At 53.1% G+C, this 25,328-nt stretch overlaps 1 protein-coding gene across 3 annotated transcripts; it reads right to left on the reverse strand.

Annotated features, from left to right (window-relative positions):
• Positions 1-941: 941 nt before the first annotated feature.
• On the reverse strand, positions 942-25,300 carry Pcid2 (PCI domain containing 2). Of its 3 annotated transcripts, XM_076872141.2 has the most exons (14): positions 24,703-25,300; positions 17,070-17,159; positions 15,268-15,341; positions 14,129-14,196; positions 13,004-13,043; positions 12,032-12,086; positions 8,907-9,010; positions 6,259-6,334; positions 5,562-5,703; positions 3,238-3,338; positions 2,564-2,637; positions 2,341-2,466; positions 1,405-1,528; positions 942-1,125 (listed from the first exon to the last, which is right to left on the reverse strand). In XM_076872141.2, exons 1-14 carry the CDS (start codon positions 24,736-24,738, stop codon positions 1,036-1,038), a joined length of 1,200 nt encoding a protein of 399 aa, XP_076728256.1. In that variant the 5' UTR covers positions 24,739-25,300; the 3' UTR covers positions 942-1,035. The 3 variants fall into 3 exon arrangements, with proteins under 3 accessions (XP_076728256.1, XP_076728258.1, XP_076966791.1); XM_076872143.2 differs by lacking the exons at positions 12,032-12,086; positions 13,004-13,043; positions 14,129-14,196; positions 17,070-17,159; positions 24,703-25,300 and having other exon boundaries at positions 15,268-15,285; XM_077110676.1 differs by lacking the exons at positions 12,032-12,086; positions 13,004-13,043; positions 14,129-14,196; ... (1 more) ...; positions 17,070-17,159; positions 24,703-25,300 and adding an exon at positions 9,886-10,866.
• Positions 25,301-25,328: the final 28 nt, after the last annotated feature.

The following is a 25,328-nucleotide window of genomic DNA, read 5'->3' on the forward strand; positions in this document are numbered from 1 at the left end:
TACCACGAGATCATCATTTTGATCAGAAGTTGCAGGATGCCCATGGCCCCTGCTCCCAGTGGGAGGACTAGATTTCCACAGGCAACTCTGCAAGAGAGCAGGCCTGGGAACATGCAGAGTCGGGGAGAAAGCTATGGGTCAGCCCAGGACTCACCAGCAAGAGGCCACACCCGGCCACAGCCTGGGCTCACCACAGCTCAATGGCAGGGAGAGCAGCTCTGTGGAGCAGGAATCTGCAGGCTCATACCCCCCCTGTACCCGCTGTCATGGGTGACACTCAGCTGGAAGCCAGCTTAGACTCAGCAGACAGGTCAAGCTGTGGTCTGGACATGAGCCCCTGCCTCTCAAAAAATAAAACAAAAATAGAACAAAATAAAACAAAAACTACCTCCTGTGATAATGCAGGAAGGTCCAGAGGTGAAATCAGACTGTGAGCTACGTGAGCCGTGACCCATCAGTACAGTGACCCTTTTGGGGGACTCATAATTTGGCCACTTGCAGCTCAGGAGGGGCTATGGCTGCTCTCGGGCTTCCTGCTACCAGAACCCAGGAAACAGCTCCTATCCCGGGGGCAGATCAGCCTATGGCATCTGAGCAGGCCCCCGCACAAGCTGTGAGAGCTGGAAAACAGTCAAACTAAACCCTGCTTCCAAAAAGACACCCTAAGTTAGCCAAGCATTTCAATCACATGAAAATTCAGATTTAATAAAAATAGACATATCTTAGAAGATAACAACTCAAAATATCCTTTTTTATAGAAAGAGCTACAAAAAGTCACAAAGATGGCCTCTGTGACAACACTGGGGAAGCAGAGCAAGCTGCGGGCCCCAGGCCTCCCTCAGGTGCCCCAACACTGCCACCGCTCACAGAGCGCCACGGGGTTCAGGATGCTCAGGGTGTGGGCAAACTGGTCTTAGCACCCTGGGAAGGCACCCAGAAGGTTCCAGCTGCAGAGAATGGTGCAGCCCAGAGCTGACTGCAGCCCAAGACAGCTGCAGATGAGAGCCACTCTCTGCCCAGAGGGTCCTGCAAGCCTCAGCACACGGTCGACAGTGGAGGGAATGGGTTTTGCTTGCTGACAACTAGCTTCTGATGCTGATGGGATATGTAGCCTTTAATGTGACCCTGGAGGAGAGAAAAGAGGACCTGGTTTGCACTTCCGAACCCAAATCACAGCCCAGACGCCGGGCATGAGCAGTCTGCAACAGTCCTGGCGCAGCTCAGCTGATGGGGGCAAGTACCACCCACCCTCCTGCCCAAGGGCCCTGTGGGTGGTATTTCTACGTCAAAATACCTTCGCAAAGGCAAAAGGCTGCTCACTAAATTCGCCACCACCACATGAAGGCTCTGAATTCCAGATCACCCTACTGGGAGCAGCTGCCTCCCAGAGTAAGGCCCACGCACCATGTATATCAGGTTGGCCAGGATGCACTGCACCTCGTCGATGTCCACGTCCTCCACGTGCATGAACTTCAGGGCGACCAGGAAGGCCTCCAGAGACAGCTGGTGTGTTCTGAGCAGCAGATACCTGCAAGAGGGAAGACAGGACACTGCAGCTCCCGACAGGGGGGCTACTTCAAAGGCCAGGAGGAGGCCTGGGAGCCAGACAGAGAGGCATTTTGCAATGAACCAGGGTTCAGAAGGAATAAAACATGTTTCCACTTACTAACTATATATATTCTGAAACATAATCTACAAATAAGACTATGAAATATAACCTGACTTTCCTATTTGAAGCCTGTAATCCCAGTGGCTTGGGAGGCTGAGGCAGGAGGATCTCAAGTTCAAAACCAGCCTCAGCAAAAGTGAGGCACTAGGCAACTCAGTGAGACCCTGTCTCTTAGTAAAATACAAGATAGGTCTGAGGGAGTGGCTCAGGGATCAAGTGCCCTTGAGTTCAATCCCTGGTACTCCTTGGGGAAAAAAAAAACCTGCTAGTACAAACAGAACATTCACACACTCGGTAACTATCTCGCTGAGGCTGAGGTTCTTACTGTCAGTGGCTCTGACACCAGGATGTGCCTGCCCAGTGTCCTGCAGGCTCAGGTGATGCCATTTTTGACAGCCTACCCACAGCTGGAGGAAGGTCTGCCTTGTCTGAAGTCTGACCTCGAGAGCCTATGGCTACAGGCCCCAGAAGAGCAGACCTGGTATCTCCCCTGTGACACACCAGTCACCACGAGGCTGGCTGGCTGCCCTCCAGGGACAGGAGCAGTGGGTGCCATGCTGCCCACAGGGCAAGGCTCTGCCACCACTCCCGAGCCAGGGCCTGAGCTGGTGTGGCAGTGAGCCACAGGTGTGTCCCGCCCTACCACCTGCCCAGGTGTGCACCCTGCTCACACTTTCTTGAAGAGGTTCCGGTAGGTGATGATCTTCAGCTTCTCGAGGATGAGGAAGATGCCACAGCGGATGAAGAAGGTCTCGTGCCTCGCCAGCGCCTCGTTGAGCAGCAGCAGGTTGCCCTCGCTGGTGGGGCAGGCCGGGAGAGAGTGCGTCAACGCCACCCTCACGGGCAGTGTGCAACCTCTGCCCACTGGCTCCTGCAGGAAGCGTGGGGACCTACCTCACAGCTCGGGTCACGTCGGCAAACTGCATGAGGTGGTACTTCCTCAAGAGCTCCACCGTCGGCATGTGGCCCTGGGACAGAGAGTTAGCTCCCTACAGGCGCTGTCACTCCAGCAGCCTGTCCTCAGGGACAGCTTATCAAAGAATCGAGCTGAGACAACCGCAAGCCCAGTTCCCTAGAATCCCTGAAGCAGCTGAAGGAGGATCAATGGACACCAGGAAACGCACTGGACTTAGGAAGGACACACCCCTGCTCTCCACAGGAGGGCGAGAATGGCGAGGGGCGGGACAGCACACCTGCTGTCACCAGCAAGCCACCCTGGGCGATGCGCGCTTTGGCCACCAGCAGGCGCCACTTTCGTCCAGATGTGGAAGGAGGCTCCCCACTCCGGGCAGTGCCACCTGACTCCTCAGGCGGGGCTCTTCTGTTGAGACCCCCAGGCAGACTGCAAGTACACTCTGCTTTCTTGGTCAACCCTCTGCTGTGCATCCAGGCCCTCGGGGAGAAATGAAAACAGCACACACTTGTTTCATGTCTAGTGGGAACGCTGGGCTTGGTCACTGCTGGGAGATACACACAGGCAAAGCTCGGCTGGAAGGGCCTGGAAGTGCTGGCTCGGCCCACCTGGCACCCTTGCAAGCCCACGGGGCTGCAGAGGAACAGCCGCTCACCAACAGCATCTTCACGGGGAGCAGGTAGATCAGGATCATCCTCTTGTTCTTCTGGCTGGAGCGATGGCAGTGTTCAAAGGCGAACGACAGGTACTCCTCAGCTGTGGAGAGCAGCCAGGTCAGTCCGGCAGGCCAGGCTGCCGTGGCACAGCACCTCCAGCTCCCACCCCCTGCGATGCTTGAAGCAAGGCGAGAGTTCTCATTTCAGTGCCGCGAAGCCCGTGGCCCAGCACAGCCTGGCTACACTCCTTCCCCAGCCCTTCTTCTCAAGCATGTCCGGTGACTCCAGAGCCCCAGGAAGGCTGGGCAGGCCTGTGGCATGGAGGGTAGTGCAGGAAGGGACTGGTGGGAGCCAACTCGCCTGCGGTCTGGGAGCCACACAGTCAGCACTTCAACCCGGAAAGCCCGACATGGGAAGACAGAGGTCTGAGGCAGACGAGCCACCCACGGCCCAACAGATGCTAGCACCACCCCTGAAGCTCGCATGCAGCTCAGAGCCCACGCGTGCGCCTTCCTGAAGACGACAGGTGCGTGAGCCACTGTGCCGTGAGCTGGTGAGGTGCTGGTCCTGGGTTTCATGGAAGTCAGAGCTGAACAGCTAGACATTGGGATACAAAGAAGCCTCTTCCACTGGGCTCACCTGCTGACTGCACAGCACTGAGTCCTCAGTGGGACTCGTCCAGACTCCTCCCAGGCCTGCAGCTAAGGTGGCAGGACAGGACCTGGGGGCCTATGATCTGAATGTGGCTCAGGAACTGGGGAGCCAGGGGTCCAGACAGAAGCACATGGCCTGCCACAGCAGTCTTTCCTGGACAGCACCAAGTCCCTACCCAATGGCCCAGAGACCCTCAGAACCAGGAGGACCCATCTGACACAGATCCCCTCGCTGGGCGGCAGACCCTGGCCCAGGAGGTCTGCACTGAGCACCTCTGCCTCCACTCGTGAGCAACACGCCACGCCTGGCAAAAGACTGTCATGGCCAGGAGCTGAGCCCACAGGGAGCCCTACAGGGTTATGAAGCCTGCACATCCCACAGCCTGACATCAGACTCTGGCAACTGCCCCAGAAATGTGCTACTCTACCAATGCCCAAGACAACCAAGTCCAAATCCCCAGGGCACAGTAACGCATTTCTAACAATCCACTGATTTTCTGCTGCCATCCAGGGCACTTCAGATGTTTTGCACGAAACCTCTATTTTACTTAGAGCCAAAAACACCTCAAGAGGTATGAGCACCTGAAATTACAATTGATGAAATGTGTGGCCAACAACCAAGACGCTCTGAATACTCCCTCTTTCCATAAGCAATGTGGTCACAAGAAGCTGTGAGAATGGTCTCACGCTTCAGACACTTTGTCCAGTTAAACGCACCAAGAGCAGCAGGAACTCCCAGCAGTGACATGGGAGCCAAGACCTCGAGAGCCACCAGGCACAAGGCAGGCTGGCACAGGCCTCTGGGGCACCCAGAGCAGCTCTGCATCCCAAACCCAGTCTCTAGGACGCTTGGGTCTTTACAGAAGACGAAGGAGTTGGGGAGAAGCTTGAGGAACGCTTCATCTGTCAAGGTTCTAGACACAAGGGCCACCTGGCATTGCTATCAATGATCATTGCTGGCTCCTGAGTATCCAAAACTGCTACTCAATGAGCCTCAGAGGAGACCCACGTGGCTACCCTGGTAGAACCCAATGCAATGTGACTTAAAAGTGCCTTCCCTAATGCTCCCATTTTAAGGGGAAAACAGAGACAAGGGAAGACCCCAGGAAGCCCTTCCTCAGAAGCCCACCGTCTACTAAAATGTGGAAAACTGAAAAGCTCATCCACAGAAGCCCAGGATTGATCCACAGACCATGGTATGAGAGTGCTGCTGGCTGCCTGTGGCCTGCAGGATGCTGTGCCCTGGACTCTCGGGTGTGAGAGGAAGTGGTTGACAGTTCCAAAGTGTGCCTTGGGCACACAGAAGACATGGTGGGCAGAAGACAGGCCAAGGGGCCTGAAGGGGACGACACCACGGTGCTTCTGTCCAAGAAGGCACTGGGGCGCGAGTGCCATCACACGCAGCCTCTGTGAGATCTGGCCTGTGCCCAGGGACCCCTGATGCTGACTGGGCTGGGCTGCGGCCAGGTGGAGTACCGCCCTGGTGGCCTCTGCCTGCAGGGCACAACCTGCACGCACTAGAGTCAAAGGCAAAGAGAGAAAACTGGAGAAAGTCACACTCAGCTGCCTCAGAAAGGACGTCCCCAAGGACGGAGAGACTAGGAGCCTTCTCTGAAGCAACCCCTGGCAGCCAGGCTGTGCCACTGCCCACCAGGGAGAGCAGAGCACACCTTGCTTAAAGTCACTGTCGAACATGGCCTTGCGTCCAACGTAGTACTTGTATGTCACCCTCTGGGCAGTGCTGTAATCATCTCTCAGGTTGGAGCTGTCGATGGCTCTGATCAGGGGTTTACACAAATGGAGTTTGTTGATCTATAACAAATAACAATCCATCACAAATGTCTGTTTAGAACAACAGCCACAGCAGGCAGGTGGGAGAACCAACCGCCTCCTGGAAGCCCTGAGGCCATGGCCACAGGGAGCTGCAGCTGCTGCAGCTGCCAAGGGAGGAAGGGCACACTGGCAGGAGCTTCCAGGTCAGACCTATGACCCCTGGAGTGGAGGAACAAGGCCCAGCCACGTGCACCCCGAGGGCCCTCACTGGCTGGCTCTGGGCAGTAAGAAATGCTTTAGCCTCCAGCCCACTCACACCCACGCCTATCTCAGAGCTGCCACCGCCCTGGAGGGCCCAGCGCTGCCAGGAGGGCCTCTGGCTGGGAGTACAGGCCTCACGGGGCTGTCTTAAGTCAGACACTGGAGAAGCACCCCTTGCAGGTGGGAGGCACTCGGCAAGGGCTGGCCAGGAGGACCACAGGTGTGGCCCCTCCCTTCCCATGCATGATAGGTGGGCTGGCTGATCACAGACAGCGATAGCGGCCTAACGGGGAAGACGGAAGGGAGTTCACAGAGACTCCAGCAGAAGCCTACCTTAAAGTAGATCTTAAACAACTGGTTCACCAGGAACAGCATCCCCCACTTCTTAGAGTCCTCTATGCCAGCACGACTGTAGGAAGATGAAGTTCTTAACGTCACAGAGGAGACAGACACAAGTCACAGAACCAGCTGCCTGATGGCTAACAGCGGTTGCGTTCACCAGACATCTAACAGGTGATGCTAAAAAGGCAGGCCTGCAGCACCACGTCAGAGCTTCTGCAGGGAGCTTTTCTAAAGGTGAGAAGCATCTTCTCTTGTCACCAGGACAGAATGAACTCCTGAAGGCACAGGGGTCTCCTGAGAGGTGTCTCAGCTGGCACAAAAGTTCCCCTGGGTCCCTGAGCAGGGGCACCAGGAGGCACAGGAGCTGCCTGCGCAGCAGTGGAGGCAGCACTGGGGGCACGGCAGCCTGGCCTGGGAGGGGCGCAGAGGGCTGCACGGGCACCATGCAGACCTGCCCTGCACACCCACCTCAAGGGACAAGGAGAAACCCAAGCCCCCGAGGCAACTGCACCATGTGCCAAGAGACTGTGAAACACAAAGACAGATGGAGACAGATCAAAAGAGGGTGTGTTAGACAAGAGCAGAGAGTTCCTAGAAGGCTGGCGTCCCTGAGGGTCCTTCCAGTGTCGTGGGTGTTTCAACATTCAGCCGTGCACCATCTCTGTGCAGTGCTTCCCCTGCCACACAGCTTGTCCAGGGGGTGCCAGAGCGAGGCCTGGTGGCGGGCTGCCGGAAATGCCAACCCAAGAGCGAGGCGTGGGGCAGACAACAAGGTGCCGGGCCAGAAGACACGCTGCTCGTGGGCAGGGGAACAGGCTGCCCCAGGACCTATGTGCCCACCAGCAACGTTGAGCGTACAAGCACCATCGGCCTGTGGGACGGCACCTGGTGGGCTGCTACGACAGCTCTCCAGGGGCTCTGACCATGACAGGGCTGTGGCCTGCAAAAGAGGTATTTGCTCTTTGGGTTTCCCTCCAAGTGTGACAGGAGAGAAGGGCAACACCATCACTTCAAAACCGTGGCCAGGCAGCGAGCAGAGTGTCCTGCGATGGCACCTAGTCAATGGCCTCTGGCCGCTGCCATCTTCTGGATGCAGCCAGGAGGAACTGCAGGGCCACTTGGTGAATCTGAGGTGCCACTGGCTCTCTGAGGAAGCTGAGGTCCCCAGAGTCCCGCCCACCAGGGACACAGCCTCTCCTAGCCTGTACTTGCCATCTCTGACCAGAGCCCCTGAGGATGGAGTGGCAGCTCGCTGGCCATTTGCAGATCTTCTTTGGAAGATTTTTCTAATATTTTATCCTTTAAACCCGTTTCTTTTCACGGTTCACTGTAGCAGTTCTCTGTGTGTGCCAGACACTAGACCCTCAGTAGACATCTGCAGATCCCCATGTTAAGGTGGCTTTTCACTGTTGGGACAGTGTCCTCTACAGCACCAGTTCTGATCCACGCCAGGCCCATCCACGGGAGGCCCTTTAGCTGCTGAGCTCTGGGCGTCCCACCTGAGAACCAGCCTTGAGGACCCCCGAGTGCTCGTGCAGCTCCATGCGCAAGGGGCCCTGGTGGGAGGCGCAGCACCTCCATTCACCATCAACCCAGAGCTGCCTCAATACAGGGAACGAAGAGCAGGGTGCCATGAGGGTTGTGAGCAGGCCTTGCCAGGGGCCCCAGGTGAGAGTCGTGCGGCCAGCCAGGACTGCAGCACCTGGAGACAGGAAGGTCCCCTGCCACCCAGCTGCCCTGGAATGGGCTGGAGGCTGGGCTGGGGAGGATGAGGAGAGGGAAACTGAAAGCTGGAAGACCTTCTGGGAACTATTTTCTTTGTTTATGTAACAATTTCCAAGCCAGCGCAGGGGCCATGCCTGTGATCCCGGCTACCCAGGAGGCTGAGGCAGAAGGATCGCAAGGTTAAGGCCAGGACAAGCTGGGCAACTGAGTGAGACCCTGCCTCAGTAAAAACAGGAAAAATATATATGTATACCTAAAACAGAGAAGACAGAGACACAGACGTGATTTCCTAAAACTCACAATCCAATAAATGTGGTAAGATGGATAAAGAGATGGAATTTTTGGAGAAAAATGGAAACTCTAAAATAGAATCCGCTAGAAAGTCCAGGTAAGTAATGGCAACTAAGAGCAGCCACCCTGCAGGCAGTCAACACAAATCGCCCAGAATGAAGGGACAATATTTTTTTTTAAAGTTGAAAAATAAAAGAATGCAAAAACTTAAAAATCTAATAAAAAATATAAACTTACTAAACAGGAGAAACTGAACCCAAGTGGGCAGAGCAGAGTCACCTCACTGAAAACCTGCCAGGGAGAGTGAGTGCTCAGCCGACTGAAGGCAGACCACAGCAGTTCATAGAAAGGAAAGCTCAGGGAAGCTCGGCCAGAGGGAGGCCTGCCTGGGCACCAGTGCAGAGGAGCGCTCAGAGAGGGGTGGCCTGCAGACAAGCCCCAGAGGAGCAGCAGGCCCCCTGGGAGGGCCTCTCCTTCAGAAAACCAAAGCTTCTCAAAGCCAAAGTCACGTGGGTGTGGGGGCCTAAGGCAGGTGCAAAGCCCACAGCAAGCTGTGATAGGGAGGGACAGGGAGGGCCTGTGGTGACCCAGGAGCGGTGGTGACGCCTCCAGCCCGGACTCACGTGTCACTGGCACAGACCCGAAAGCAGCTCATCAGTAGCTCAGCAGCTTTTTCCAACATATCCCCAACTTTGCTCTTTCCTTTCTTCACCAACTGCTGATCTGCCTAATGGAACACAAAAACACGTACAATTAAGAGCTAAATCCCACGACTGTGGTTTGAAACCTGAGGGGTCTTCGCATCACAACTGCCCCGCCCAGATTCCTGATCTGCGCTACAAGCTGGTCATGGCTGTACCATGGTGTCAGCTGTCACCAAGGGCCTCGCTCCCCAGTCTCCAGAGCAATCTCCTCTTCCTCTTGTGGAGGGTCTATGAGCTGAGAGCCATCCTCAGTAAGACACCAGGCCACAGTCCCTTCCTCCTGTCCTGACGTCTGTGTGGATGGTGCAGCAGGGTGGCAGGACAGGCTGAGCCGTCCCGCAGCTCACCAGCATCCCACACCCTCCACACCAGCACGTGCACGCAACCCGGCCAGCCAAGCCTGTTCCCCCTCAGAATGCTACCAACTTCACATTTTCACCACTCCCTGTGCTGTCTGGGAAGTGCAGCAAGCGCCCTGCCGCCCTGCCTTGACGGCTGTAATGGTACAGCACCAGATGCCGCAGTCTCTGGCTGGGCACAAATCACGAGTCTCCACACAGCTTGTAGATTCAAACAGCAATTCTTTATTCCCGAACTCACACCGGCCGTCTACAAACACGCTCTGGGGGAATCCACGTTCTCTGCCCAAATCCACTCCGCATGGGCTTCTGTCTCCCAAAATATACTGTCTGACCCTAAGCACTCAAGAGGAACTCAGCAGCAGGATACGCCCTATTCTAAAGGGGGAACACCCTAATCTCCTATTATGCTAAACTGCCCTATTCTAAAGGGGGATCACCCTAAACACGGATCCTGCCCTGGTCCTTGAGCAAGGTCACCTTTCAGAAGTCCTTCCACTAGACAGCATGGGAGTAAGCTGGCAAGGAATTTGTCATACCTACTTGGCTGATGGCTCCCAGCACGGCTGTCCCCAGGAGCAGTACTGGGAAGTGGCCAGATCTGCAGGCTGGGCCAGGAGTGGGCCCTGCACACCACGCTCTCAAAAGAGAACCAACAAGCCTGCCACTTGCAGGCAAACAAGTGATGGTGTCAGCAGCCAGCGACAACAGCTGTGCTTCTAGGGAAAAGCCAGAACTGCAGGAAGAGTTTTCAACCACTGAGCGAGGCAGCTTCCTACTCCCCAAGACTTCGCTGATGCACAAACAGGGCTATTTTGTTTCAGTTGTTTTTGTTTGTTTTACCTCACCAAATATCAACATTTGGATCTGCTGTACAACCACATCCAAAAGGGCTTGAGAGCAGGCCTTCGTGGTAGGTCAGTGCCCTTGTAAAAGAGACCCCAAGAGATCCCTTGACCCATCCACCACACAAGGACTTAGTAAGAAGACCTGGCTATGAACCAGACCAAGGCTCTTCACAGATACCCCACCTGCTGGCCCCTTGACCTAGGACTTCCCATCTCCAGGATGGTGAGAAATAAATGTCTGATGTTTATAAGCCACCCAGCCACATGATTTGTTATAGCAGCCTGCATGAACTAAGACACACTGAAGATGAAAATCGTCTAGGAGTATAAGATCTGTTCAAGCACAGGCCAGGCCAGTGGTTTTAATGCTCCAGTGGAAACAATTCAGGCCACACTGTAGCAAGCTTCACAAAGCTGGTCTCAAGAGTCTTGACACAGTGTCCTAACGTATGCCTCCCTTTTCTGTCAGGCCTCCCTTCCCCATGGATGCTCTGCAAATGCCTTTGCCGGCAGGGAGTGTGTGCCAGACAAGGATTCCAGGTGGCTTCTGTTGGAGCCAGGTGGTACGGGCTTAAGATGCGCAAGGTGCCACTCTGCTCAGTATGTTTGTTCCACTTGTCTGGAAAACAGAGTGCAGTTTTATTTTAAAAGTCAGTTATGTTAACATTAAAAAGACTGGCCCCCTCACTTGTTTCCGGTGTTCATAATAGTCCCCAGAGGCATTTCATACCTTGTTCTAAAATCGCCAGGGGCGGGCTGTGGTAGAGCACTTGCCTGGCACATCCACGGCCCTGCCTGCCATCCCTAGCACCAAAAACAGTGAAACAAACTTCATCAGATGATTCCAAATGTCGTTGTCATCTCAGTGCTGGGGACTGGCAAATGACCTTCCTCATCCAACATCCCGAGAAGCTGACATGTCCCTGATCCTTGATGTGATTAGCGATGTTCAGTCATACATACCACAGACCTCGGGGTATTATGCCGGACTTCAGGCCTTATCTACCTGTTTCTATAGGCCTTAGCTGACCCCACTGCCCTGCTGAGGGGGCAGGAGAGACGTGTAAACCTGTGCGTGGCGCACAGCACATGGTGCCAGGCGATCTGCCCTGTCCTAACTTTTGTGGGGCTTTTTTGTCTCTGTGGGCACTTCCAGGTTTGGGCTTCCCTGGAACTGTCCTGGACAGACAGGAGGTGAAAGGATGCTCCCCACCGTCAGTCCCAGCCCCTTCGCCTCTGCCGCTCAGAGCCACATGGGCTGAAAATTCCTAGGGTGACAACTGGCTTGAGCAGGAGGAGAGGGCAGAGTCTGAGCGAATCATCGGCTCTGCAGCTGGAAGCCGTCCACAAGACAAAGAATGGGCAGCTCTGGCTCACAGCCAGCTGTGCTGCCCCTTGAGAGGACGTCACCCCATGAAATCCAGGGCCTTTTCCTTCTGTGCCACAGGAGCCGGTAGCCGTTTAATCTACGTTCAGCTGGAGTGCCTTAAGACAGGCCACATCTTACAAGTAAAAGGATGCAGAACTGCTCATTGCTACTGCTCCACCCTAAGGAAAAGCAACCCACTTGACACATGGGCAGCCCCACAGACGGCACTTCCCTCCACACTAACAGGGAACATCCAGCAAATGACCAAAGCCTGTCGGCATAACCCCGAGAAGCAACCCTAACCCTAACCCTAACCCTAACCTAACCCTGCTGCCACCCATCTTGCTCCCCACCCCAATGCAACCCAACTCCCACTCATTCCTCAACACCGTGGGGAGACGCACGTGAAATGCAGTAGCAGTCACAGGGCTTTAGTTGTAAAACAGCAGGGACAGGGAGCTCACTCACGTTGTTGGCGAACACACGGAGGTCCAGGGCTACCGCATACATGACTGGTAGAGCCCTACAGAGGAAACAGCAGACGTATCTGAAGAGGCCACGAGTCCAGGCTTTCCTCAGAGGTGGGGGGACACTGGTGCCAGGCTGCCATGTGCCCCCAAAACTTGATGCCACTGTCTGCTTCCTCACCTGCCACCCAGACAGCTGCAGCCATGTTTGTGGCCGACCTAGAGGCCAAAGGCCCACTGCTAGCTCCAAACCACTGGCCAGCCCTAATCAGGGCCTGGACACTGCCCCGCAGGGAATCTCGGAACACCGCCCATCCCCTCCACTCCCCGCACTGGCAAACAGCACTGTTTAAAAAGAGGCAGCTCGGTAAGATTTCCTAAAAGACACTGATGGTGTGACATACACATCATCATCAACAGCTCTGCGCCCATCTTGGACAGTACTGACTTCCTTCCATGTGAAAGCAAGGCCCTCCCTTTAGAAAGGAAGGTTTGCTCGCTTTAAAGGCCTTCAGCCAGTCTAGTACAGAAGAATGTGTGCCACCCACAGATTCCTAAGGAGTCTTAACTAGATCTTGAAGTTAGAAATCAGTTTGTCAAGGAATTTAACCCAATTATTGTGTATATTGCCCCAATGAACTACATAGTTGGTCTATCTTTTTTAAGTTAAAAAACTAAAAGTAAGCTCAGAATGAACAACTTAAGGAAAAAATTAGTATTTAAAGAATTTGGGGGACAAGGAAGTGCTGAAATAAGATATACTGCAAGATAATGCCACTTTAGTTTGCACACATTGTTATAATTCTATTACCCATGTTGATACTATCATGTCAACTATCGTGAATTCTACAGAAAAACACAATAGTACTTTTAAGCAAATTCTTTAAAACTTTGCAAAAAAACAAAAATAAAAACAAAAGCCCAAACACCAAATGCCCTTTACTAATTTCCAACTGTTTCTGTCCATACTCACCAGTTTTCTTCTTTGTGGGCCTGAAATGCCCGCAGAAATGATGTACTAAGTTAAGGAAGGTCTGATGTGCAAACTGTAATGACACTACATATTGAAAACAGCTTCAACAAAAAAAGAATAGGATTCCAAATCCTAAATTATATCCCACCCTTTAAAAGAAAAAAAGACATGAGTGCACATTACAAATACCTGTGTATCATTAGGCCTAAGCATACTCAATGTTTATTTCATACATACTTGCTCCAAAATAAGAAAGACTTTTATCAGATTTTTTAAAAAAAAAATTTATTTGAGCCAGGCACAGTGGTGCACACTTGTAATCCCAGCAGCCAGGAGACTGGGATAGGAGGTTTGTGTAAAACCAGCCTCAGCAATTTAGAGAGGCCTTAATCAACTTAGTGAGACCCTGACTCAAAATAAAAAATAAAAAGGGCTGGGATGAGGCTCAGTGGTAGAGCCTCTGGGTTCAATCCATAGTACCCCCCACCACCAAAAAAGAAGGAAGGAAGGAAGGAAGGAAATGTGTTTGGTTTCTGAGCCCAGATGGTTACAAGCTAGATTTAAGTGCTTCAGAATCTACGATATAATTTATTTACCATTTCCAGGGAGACTTGGCTAGTAGCCCACTGTCTTCTAGCTATACTTAACAAGATGGTTTTCTAAAAGGCAAGCTAAACCTAGGTTGTACACCAGAACCCAGAACACAATCAGTACAGGACAGCACTCAAATGAGCTAAGCAAGACCACGACCTTTGGGACCACACACAGTAATGGGGGTGTGCATCCAATCCATGCTCATCCCTCTAGCCTGGATCTTGGACCTCTGGTATTTCACCAGGGGACCCAACCAGTCCCTGTAACCACACTTACCGTTTACCTACAAATGTGAGACTTCTCAACGTAATTAGATAAAACACTCCTCTCACTAGGCTCTTCTATTTTCTAGAGATAACTGGATGAGTCTTAACTCAGGTGCCAAGTGGAAGAGCTAAAATGAGTTTTCCCTGCAAAATGCTTCTATTCTGTCTAATTACAGGGGTGAGAACTGGCCCAGCATTTCAAGACCTAGAGCCCAGCAGTCACTGCACCTGTTCCAAGCTGCACAGTCTCACGCAGACAAAAGATATTGGACTATCACCGTCTGGCATTTATATGCCTCTATGAAGTCATGGTTCCCCACAGCATAGGTGCACCTGGAAGAGAGACATGCAGTCTGAGGACAGTGGCCCAGGAAAGACTCAGCCGGGGAAACCCAGATGCTAGGCACCAGGCCAGAGCTACCAGGCCTGGAAGGGAGGCTAGAGCTCCTGCTGGCAGGCCAGGCCAGGTGGACGGAGATGCCGATGACTTCCTGGCCCAGAGGAGCTGCTGCAAGGTGAGACCCCTTCGAGAGGACCCCCGCTGAGTCCCAGAGGCTCTGTGCAACAGCAGCTGAGTCGGTGAGCTCCACTGGGCTCCCTCCAGGCACGCGGTCTCTGTGTTACCACACCTGGGCCCATCACACATGCCACAGAGCCAGGAAACGTCAGAGTGCCTCACACAGCAAGGAACACAGTGGCACCCCAACCCTTCCAGAGACCCGGCAGGGTGCACAGGCTTCCAGCCCTCTGGCCCTGTCTTCCCAGCACTGCACTGCTCTGAGACACAAGAGCAGGCAAGTGGAGAACTGAGGACCATGTGCTGCCTGAACCGATGCTCCAGAGACAGAGAAGCAGCAGCACCTCTCCACAACTGGGACCTCAGGGACGCAGGAGGCAAAGGCAGGAAGGTGGCAAGTCCCAGGCCAGCCTGGGTAACCTGAGACCCTGTCCCACAATAAAAAAGCAGTATTTTGTTTGCTTTGCTCAAGTCCAGTTTTTTTCCCAGCAAGGCAAACAGGTTAAAAAGCAGACACATTTCCATGAAAAAAATCAAGTCCTGAGCCAGATTCCACCCCCCACCAATGAAAGACCCCGGTCAGTGTGACAGGTATCAGGTGACTCTTCACAGCAGGACCCACAGACACACCCAGTTTTCACAGGGTTTCCCAAAGTGAGATCACAAACGCACTCTTCTACCTTTTCAGTCAGTTATTCATGCTTCAAGCATGTGATGCAAGAGAATATGCCTAGTGAGTTCAGCAGTTTCTGGCTGTGTTTGCTTTTCTTCCTCAACAAAAATTACCTCAAATGACTGGCCAGCCTGACGTAGTGAGGGTTCCAGAAAAATCTTATAAAAAAAAAATTAAATTAAAAAATAAAATAAAAAAAATTAATAAAAATTACCTCAAATGAGCTGCAAACATTTCATCATAAGGGGGTTCCAAAACTTGTTGACATTTCTCTTCTGGAGAAGCCATCTGATTTATATGAAAAATGACAAAAATAAAGTTAATGAGCACAGAAAGAGCACAATGTATAGAAAGACACTAAGATTTACAAAAACTTGTTTCAGAATCTCAGCATCCACAGTAGTAATACTTTAGGTTTTAGCACTTCTAAATAAGGATTCATTAACTCAACAATATTCATCTGTGCTTCAAGGGACCAAGACGCCACGGATACCACTCAGCTTTGCCTACTACAGGCCAGGAAATGTTCTAGGCACTTTCACACGCATTTTAGCATCTGACAGCCAGCCAGTCAAGAAACGGTTATTAAGCAACTGCCACAGGTTTAACAGCAAAGTATATCACAAACAAGTCCTCACTGGCCAGAAACGCTGCCTGTGAGGGCTCATTCCGTGGCTTCCTGGAGGGAGCAGGGCATCCCAGCCAGTGGCCAGTGAGAATTTCTACCTTTCCCTTCCTTCCAACAGCCAGATTTTAGATACATGGAGCACCACAATGTGTGAAGGTCAATTTTACACATCTACTCGACGGCCCCAGTGTTCACGCTGGCACTGGAGCAGTGGCACCTCCTGTGTGGTGAGCAGCAGCTATGCTGCTGGGCCTGAACAGAGAGGGACGGGGCAGGAGCTGGCCTCAGGGTTCCTGACGGCCCGGCCCTCTGCTGGATCGACACCATCAAGCCCTGGTCCTCCAGCCTCTGGACGTGGACTGAGCCACACCACTGGCTTTCCTGGGCCTCCAGCTTGAAGACACAGATCGTGGGACTCCTCAGGCTCCACAGTGGTGTGCCCCAATTCCTTCTGACAATCTCTCTTCTTCCATATATATATATGGGGGGAAAATGTACAGATTTCTACTGGTTCTGTTTCTCTGCAGGGTTTGACAGACAGATCTGAGTCCCTCAGTGTGCCACCTGGAAGGGGGCACACCACCAAGCCAGGTCTCCAGCACTGAGTCCACCTAGAGCAACAGTTCCCAATGCCTTCCACCCACCAGAACCACCCAGGGAGCTCTGTAATACAGAACCTGCTGTTACCCTAGAGACCCACTTACTGGGTCTGAGATGCTGTCTATACGTGGCTAATATCATCACTGGTAGGTGGCCCCATGTTTCTTCCAAAAGAAACTTTGTTCTCTAATTTTATAATAGAATCAGTGAAGAAACGGAGCTTTACGCAATGATGATAATATTTTCTACAGATAATGCTTGGATATCATTTAAACTCTTAAGTTAAGGGTTCTGGTATTTTCAGAGGTGGGCAAGTGCTTGCTGTAAAAGGTCAGATAAATGTCCAGGCTCTGCAGCCCCAGGGCTCAGTGTGACTTGGGGAGGAGAGCAGCTGAAACCACACTCCAGGCAGCCTGGCTCTGCTGTACAAGGCTATGCCACGTCCCCAGGCCAAGCCTGGGTGTGAGCCCACCTCTGCAGGGAGCCCAAGAGGCAGACACCTGTGGGGCATCAGCACATGGACTCTGGGGACCCAGGTCTGTACTGAGTCCGAGCTCCATTGCCTTCTGCTAAATGACGCTGATTGAAAAAGCACTGCTCCAGGCCCCAGAGAGCTACATGGGGATCACACGCAGGACTGTAGTGAATGGAGTGGAAGGACATCGGTGGTAAGGGAACCATGAAGTCTTCAGACAAGAACGGCAGCATCCCTTCTCTTCTGCTTGCACTCTGAACTCTCGGGCACTGCCCCCTTCTCTAGGAGGCCATGTGTACAGCCCTGTACTCACCTGTAGCCGTGGGTTTGCAACATGAGGGTGCTTGAAAGATACCAGCTCTGCACAGGATGCTCCATCTCTGGTGTCAATCGCTTCATACACCTGAAACATGTGGGAGGGGCCTCAGCAGACAGGAAGTATTCTGTTCTACCAGAACCTCAACATCACACTGCACACCCCAAACTCAACCCCTACTTTGAAAGGGGTCAGAAAAATAAAAAATGTAAAAAGTCAGCACTTTTTACCAGGATATAGTAACTTCATCTCAAAATGGGATTTTCCAGAGGCAAGAAAACAGGAGAAGCAGAATGAATCAGTGATTTAGTATTTAGTCACCACGAAGGTGAATTATTCTAGTTTTACCTGGTCATACTAACAATACATCTGAAAATTCACGAGTGCAGTGGTATGCACCTGTTTCAGTACTCAGGAAGATCACTTGAGCCAAGGAGTTCAGGTTGGCCTAGGCAAACAGCAAGACCTTATCTCCAAAAAAAGCTTAAAATCCACAGGAGTAGTGGCTCACACTGCAATCCCAGTTACTCAGGAATCCGAGGCAGAAGAATCACAAGTCAAGGCCAGCGTGGGCAACTCAGAGAGATCCTGTCTCAAAATGAATTTTTACAACTGTTACAAATATTTTTTAGTGGCAGAGGTCTTGACTAGCTTGTACAAGGCCCTGGGTTTGATACTCAGCACTCAAAAAACCCACACGTATCCAAAACTCAGAAGGTTTCTACTCAACCTAGATATAAAATAAAAAGGAAATGGAAATGGCTGAACAATGATGTTGCATTCATACAACAGCATACTCACCTGCTGTCTAAAAGAACAAAACAGACACACATGCAACAATGGAGAGTTCTACAACATGCTTGTTGTTAAATGGGGAAAAACATGCTGCAGGAAAACTGCACAGACTGGCTTGGGAGGGCAGAGCAGACACCATGCAGGCAAAGGGTGCACTACAGGACACATGATGCCAGCTGACCCTGCTTGCCGCACACACCTCTATCTGCTGTTGGAGGCCTGTGGCACTACATTTTATACCAGAAGACCCAGTGCACTTAAGTTGTGCTTACAAAACATTCTCATCATACAGGCGAAAGAGCAAAGAATAAAGCCGTATGGTAGTAGGATCTAATGAAAATAAAATTTGATATGTACACTTCATGTTCACATGACTTTTTCTGAGGTATGGTCTCACTGTGTTGCCCAAGCTGGCTTACTCTCCTGAATAGCCAGGACTGTGGATGCGTGCCATCAGGCTCAGCTTGTGCACATGACTCACCAGGGGCAGCATGAGGGTATGCAAGTAAGCAAGAGGCACATGGGAAAGTCCTGGATAGGGCTCCCACACCCACAGAACTCAGGTGCTCCTAGGTCAACCACTGTAGGTGGAAATGCATTTAGCACATGACTTATGGCACATCATGCTGGAGTGCTGGGTGTCCCTTGGAGTTTGGACTGGCAGGCTACCCAGCGTCACAAGAGGACTGTACTTCAAGGCATACGCTGCCAGCATGGGAGGAGGTCCAAGCTCAGATCTGCAGTATAGTTCCTCCTGAATGCAGGCCGCCCACCACAGTGGGGCAGGCGACAGGGCCTTGGTCCGGGCTGTCGTGGTTAAATCACACTGCTGTGGGGACGTGAAGTGGGCTGCATGTCACACTGGTGGGAGGGCAAGTTGGCACAGCCCCGACAGAAGGCTGGCATCTCTACACAGCAGGCAAACACCCTCTGTGACCCAGCACTGCCGCATCAGCGTCCACATCCAGGAGGAGCAATGGCACACATCACCAGGCCGCGCGCAGGATCTGAGGCAAGAGTGGGGCTGACTGGGAAGCACACGATAAGGAACCTGCACCTGATACTCAACAAAGTGCATCAAACAGTGAACCTGCTTCTAGGGACTTATGCCACAGCTAGAAGCAAAAGGTGGACTGCGTGTCATCCAAGACACTGGAAACAGTCTGACATCCACCACAGGAGACTGGGTGAATAAACCACAAGATGTCCACAGACATGCCATGTCATCACAGAGGGAGGAGCGATTCCCAGGACCCACAGTCCAGCGGAGGTGAAAAAGGAAATAGCATTGCCGCTGGTCCAAGAACAAGGGAAACAGAAGAACCCTGTGTGTCTCTGTGCATCCTGTTCACCTCTCCAAGAAGACCAGAGGGAAGCAGTAGGCAGAATCTAGTGAAAATGGTTCTCCATCTCAATAAAGGGGTGGGAAAGTGGTGTAAGTGATGCGGTGTGGGGGAGGGGGGTGTTTCTGAGCACGCTTTCTAATACAGTGTTCATTTATGAAAACTTCCAAGAAATGCAGGGGAAGGAAAAGCCAACCTTCTACACAAGCACAAACAGAAGCCAGACAGACACTGAATGATGCCACAACCACACAGAAAGAGGACTCAACGACCTTGAAGACACCTTCTGTGGAGTCTGCTCTGAAGATAGAGATCTGCGAGAGCAACCCTGACTTCACTTAGAGACAGTGCAGTGTGACGTCGTCCTAATGCCGGTGTCCCTCAGGCACAGTGCTTATGCCAATGCAGACAGAACCAAACCAAGACCCTGTGGGTGGGGGTGCTGAACTCAGAATGGAAAGGAGGCCCTGGGACCAGGGCTGCAGGAAAGTGAGCTTGGAGACTTGCTATCCTCAGCCACAGCCACCTGAAGCCGAGCAGGCTGGGCCACAGATCCAAGCCTTCAGAGGACAAGCCCAGCTGCAAGCCAGCCCTTGCAAGGCCCAGACTGCAGCTCCAGGCCACACACATCCTGCCCGTCACTGCCCTTTGGAAAGTCACCTGTGGGCACAGCAGGGTTGGCTGTGAAGGAACCCAAGCACTAATCAAGTGCTCTTTGCAGGCCTGCCCTAAGTCTGGGGGTCTCATCTGAAGGCAGGGAGACGGGCACTGAGAGCCTCCACTGGGTCATGGGAAGGGGCAGGGCCCTCCTTAAAGCTGCCACGCTGGAGTCTGGTGGTGGAAATCAAGTGCACCTGCAAGCATCCAGGTAAGGCAGCCTGAAGTCAGCACTGGGCACTGGCTTCTCTACACAGAGGGCTTCCAGGCTCCCGTGCCCACCCCAGGGGAAGGGCACTGGGCTCAGCAGAAAGGAGCCTCAAAGATTACCTGACTGGGGTTGGGGCAGGGAGGGGGAAAGAGTACTCGCTGGGCATAAGGTCAAGCGGGCAAGAGGGATGGCCCTATTCCAGGGTCAGAACAGGCCCAAGGGACCTTCTCTTCTCTGCCCACCATCTCAGCAGGAGCTGAGCCTGGACAGCAAAGTGGAACGACCATCAAGCCTGCTGATGCTGGTCTGTGGGTCCCAGAAACCAGTTCTCACCAGTTCAGTCCCAGGAGGATGAGCATTCAGAAGTACTGCCCTCCACTGGCCCCCTGGGGAGGCTGGGCACACAGAGCAAGGGACCTGGTGTACACCTAGTGAGGTGTCAAGTAAAGAGCTGTTGGGCTGGCCTGCAGCCTGTGCCCTCCAGTGGTCACCTCCCCTCAGCCAACAGGACCTCCAGCCAAGAGCCCCAGGCTATCCCTCCCTGCAGTCCTGAGGCACACTGGCCTCTCAGGAGGCTCTGCTTTTCTAGCACACATGCCCTCCCAGTCCAGGCACAATCTAAGGACCTCGGAGATCCTCACTCTGGTTAACTTCTGGTCATGCCCGTTACCATGACATTCAGCCTGTGGGCAGCTAAAAGTCACAGAGGAGAATTAAGCATGATGAAATGGAAGTGTGCCTCCAGTGGCTGAAGGTACCAGAAGCACAGTGGTCCCCAAAACCCAGACACTAGGTCCCTCCAACGAGCAGAACAGATGGTCCTGTGCCCCCTGGTCCTCCTTTGCCAGTGACCTCCCAGGTAGTCTCTGGAGATGGTAGGACACAGTGGTCCTGACTCCCTCCCAGGTGGCTACAAAGCTGGGGGTGTGTGAAAGGAAAGAAGGGATGCAGCAGAGCACATTAACAACCTTGACAATGCTGGCTGCTCAGCGCACGCGGGCACCTCAGGGGCACCAGGAAGTCTCAGAACCCACGACTGCTTAGAACTGGGCTCCTCTGCTCTGCCCACTGAAAGCCTCCAGCACAGCCAGCACACCCGACACCCAGGTCTCTGCCTTCCGGATCCCAGAGCTCCTCGGAGAAAGGCCTGGCTCCAGGCTAGGTGAGCCTGAAGAACGCACCCCAGGAAGGACTAGGGTCAAACGCCACAGAATTCAGCTGGAGAGGCTCCAAGGCAATCGGAGCTTCAAAAAAATAACAATAATAGGGCTGCGGTTGTAGCTCAGTGGTAAAGCGCTTGCCTAGAAAGGATATAGGGGAAATACTTTTTTAACTGATAAAAAAAAATTAGTTAATAACATAAAAAGAGGGCTGAGAATGTGTCTCAGTGGCAGAGCACTTGCCTAGCAAGTGTGAGCCCTGCATTTTGTCCCTAGTACAGGAGGGAGGCAGGAAGGAAAGAGAAGCAATGCTTGCTCAGTCAGTGCTAACACAGTGGCTGACCTGGGAAAGGACCTTCAGTGTCAGCCCTGCGAGGCTATGGGGCACAGGAACAGTCCTCACCCCATCATCCAACAGATGACGTGTGCCCTGCAATGGGGAAAGGCACCATAATGAGAGAGGAGTCTGAGGGGACACCTCTTACCCCAATGAGGTGCCTCCAGAGAAGCAGTGGGCGCCCACACATCTAACCTGTGGCAGTCCAGGAGAAGAACACCCAAATCCAAATGCTGACACAATCAAACCTGGATGGAAGACAGCTGTCAGAAAGGCAGGAGGACTCACCCAGATTAAAGGGGACTTAAGGAGCCAGAAGGCCACATGCAGCCCAAGACATGACCGTGCCCTGGGTTCAGCAGTAGAAGTCCCAGGGAACACCTGGGGCAACTATGGCGTCAAGTTGTGTTTAGAGGGAATGTCCTTGTTCTCAGAGCCACACTGTCTGCAGCTGACTTTCACATGCTCAGGGAGAAAGCACGTGTTCCCACAGAAAGAAGGCAAGCGTGAAAGGTCTGTGAGCTGTCACTGTATATCTTTCCACTTCCCTGTACGTTTGCAATTTTTCAGAATACACAATTGCAAGAAAATAAAATTTTAAGCACAGAGACACTTTTTTAAAAAAATTTGCCATTACATAATTCTGTCATGAACAGAAAAATCAAGAACACAAAGGAAAGAATAACAGCCCACAGAGACATGCTGGAAGGGATGAAGAAGCCCCTGTGGGAATAATGCCAGCCCTTGGAGAGTGGTGAAGGGGATGCCCACAGTGGGAAGAATGGTATGCAAGCTGACCCAAGAAGAACAGCAGTTCCAGAAAGCAGAGGCATGGGAAAGAACGGCATATAAGTCCATCCAATTCATCCTCCGCCAACGTAAACTAAGTTGGGTAGTACCTGCTAAAGTCCAAGCACAGAACAAAACAGGTCTGAATGTGGCCCTCACCTCTGTTGGGAGACACCTCCTGAGGCCTCTAGGCTCTGACACTTGCAGACAGTTGAGGGATGCAAGGCAGTGATCAGCTATTCTTCCTTTGGACCCTTTCCCAGGGCTGTTTTTACAGCTGGTTACCTTGAGAAATGGAGTAATGTCTTCTCTGTTTGACCGTGGACAAAAGCAGACTTGCTCACGGCTTGCTGTGGATTATCCACGCTCAGTGCCTCCCTCTCTGAAGCATCTGTAGGCACCCTTCCAGGCCCCATCACCCCATGGGACAAAGCTCTGAAAACCAGCACAAATATGCCTTCCCCATGCTGAGGAAGGAAGCCCTCGGTCGTGCTCAAGCATCCACGAAGGAAGATGAGATCCAACCCATCCAAGCTGCTACTAGGAATTTATCTCAGCAAACACAGGAAACAAAGACATTCTGCTATTCCATGTAGTTGCTGCCCAAGGCTACTGTCAAGGTGCTGAAATGAGGAAAGGTCACAAGGCCAAAATGGTTATTGAGATTCAAGTACAACTCTCCAGGAAGCAGCATCCTTCAGAAAAGTTGAGTGTCAAGAACATGGACTCTGGCTGGGTGCAGTGGCGCACATCTGTGATCCCAGCAGCCCAGGAGGCTGAGGCAGGAAGACTGTGAGTTCAAAGCCAGCCTCAGCAACTTAGCAAGACCCTGCCTCTAAATAAAATATAAAGAAGGGCTGGGGATGTGGCTCAGTGGTTAAATGCCCCTGGGTTCAATCCTCAGTATAAAACAAAAATAAATACGGACTCTGGAGCCAGAAACTGTGTCACAGTCCCAGTTGTGCAGCTTCAAGTCCTCTTGGGTGGACAACTTAACCCACTCTGTAAAATGGGCTTGTGATGGACTCACTCATAAAAAAAAAAAAAACAAAACACTGAACATGCATAAAAGTGCTCATGGCAGACTCTGCTACTTAGGAAACGGCTGACAAGCACTAATCATTGCTTCTTTTTCTTATTCTCATCATCAGCCCAAACTATTCTCACTGGACAAGAGAGGCAAAGGATGGGTTTTTCAGAGTGCTCCTCTAAAAACACACTGCCAAGAAGAGAGGTGCTTTGATGAGACAATGAAAATGAGATTGTCACCAAGAAGAGGTGTGAGCATTGAAAATCATCCAACCCTCCTGCCCACCCTCTGGCTGGGCTTTCCCATTTCTGTCAGCTTCCAACACACTTCCTGAGCCAGAGTGCAGAGGTAAGAAATAACAAAGTCACTAGTCTTATGTAGCTCAAGTTTTAAAGAGGAAAGATACACACACATAAATAAGTGTTAAAAGGATCAATATAACGTCTTGTAAAAAAAAAATACAAAAAAGCAAAATACCACACAAGGTAAATTAGGCTTCTCCTTAGTGGGCCATCCTGGAGGGCCTCTGTGGACATGACACTTGAGCTGTGACCTAACTGGCAATCAGGAGACAGAAGCAGTGAGCACTAACTGTTCCCTTTCCTCTTTTTAAGCTGGGAGAGCTCAACTCCAGAGACACATATTCAACATGGCAGTAAGTGAATTCCCAACTTCTCTTGCAGCAAGGGGACCCAGTGAGTCTAGCCAGTGAGATGTTTAGGGTGGAACAGGGTTTCTGCAAGTGTTCTCTCCCATCCCCAGGGAAAGAGGCGTGCTGCAGATGCTCCTCCCTCATAGTCTTCAGATGCAGGCCGCGGGAAGGGGCCTGGAATTGCTGCAGCTAAGCAATGGCTGACGGGAAATGTGGCCGAAAGGCCAGGTGGCACCCGAGTGGGAAGGGCCTGCGTCCTCGAGACACGACCGACGGCGGCACCAGGAAGGGGTGTAAAAATCGGAAAGGTCATCGAGATGCCCTTCGCACCAGCTCCCCAGAGGGGCTTAGCCACCCGCTTCCCGGCCTAGTTTAGCGGCCACAAGGACAGCTTCGGACCCCCAAACCGTTTGGCTGTGACTCTGCCACTTAGCGCCTTCGGGCACAAGCCCCGCAGACACAGCTGCCCCAATGCGCAGCGTGTCCGCGCCAACGGGATTCGCTCGCGGCGGCGACACCGACGCGACGGGCCCCAGGCAAGCCTCGCGTCGCCACCGCGACCGCGGTCCCCCTCCCTCTCCGCCAGCGTCCGTTCCCGCCGCTGGCGCGGCCAGGTCCCTCCGGCGCGGACTGGAGGGAGCGGCCGAGGAACCCACCTGCTGCAGGTACTGGTTGATCGTGATGTGCGCCATGGCCGCGGCCGCGGACCGTCCACCGCGTCACTTCCGGTGCGGTCCGTCCGCGCGCGGCGCCCCCGCGGCTCGGCGCCGCGCTCGTCGGTTCCGGAGGGGCGGCGCGGCGCCAGGGACTTGAGCGCCCCGCGCGCGGTGCGTGATAGGCCCGCAGGCAGCTGCCGTTCGCTCCGCCGGACCCGAGCCCTTAGGACTGCGAGCCCAGAGGGGGAAGGCAGGCCGCCCAGGGACGGGTCCCTGCGCTCCCAGGTCCTGGGAGGTCCCCAACCCACCCGAGAGCGTCCTTCCCGCGCACGGGAGCCCTCGGTGTGGGTGTCCCCGCGCGTTCCCTGAGACAATGTGGGGAAGTCCCCGACCCATTTGGGAACAAGCTCCCCGCGCGCCCGGCCTCGGGACACAGGGTGTCCCCGCGCGCCCGGGCCCCCAGCGTGGCTGTCCCCGCGCGCCCCAGCCCTCAATGGGAAGGTCCGCGCGCCCCAGCAGGGGCGGGCGCGGTGGCGGTTGAGCCCGGGCGGCGCGGGCGCAGTGGCGGGGGCCGCGGCGCAGGAGGAAGAGCCGGGCGCGCAGGGACGGGGCGCCGGGGCGGAGGA

Source organism: Callospermophilus lateralis, chromosome 12 (assembly GCF_048772815.1).
Source record: "Callospermophilus lateralis isolate mCalLat2 chromosome 12, mCalLat2.hap1, whole genome shotgun sequence".
Classification (NCBI taxonomy): domain Eukaryota; kingdom Metazoa; phylum Chordata; class Mammalia; order Rodentia; family Sciuridae; genus Callospermophilus; species Callospermophilus lateralis.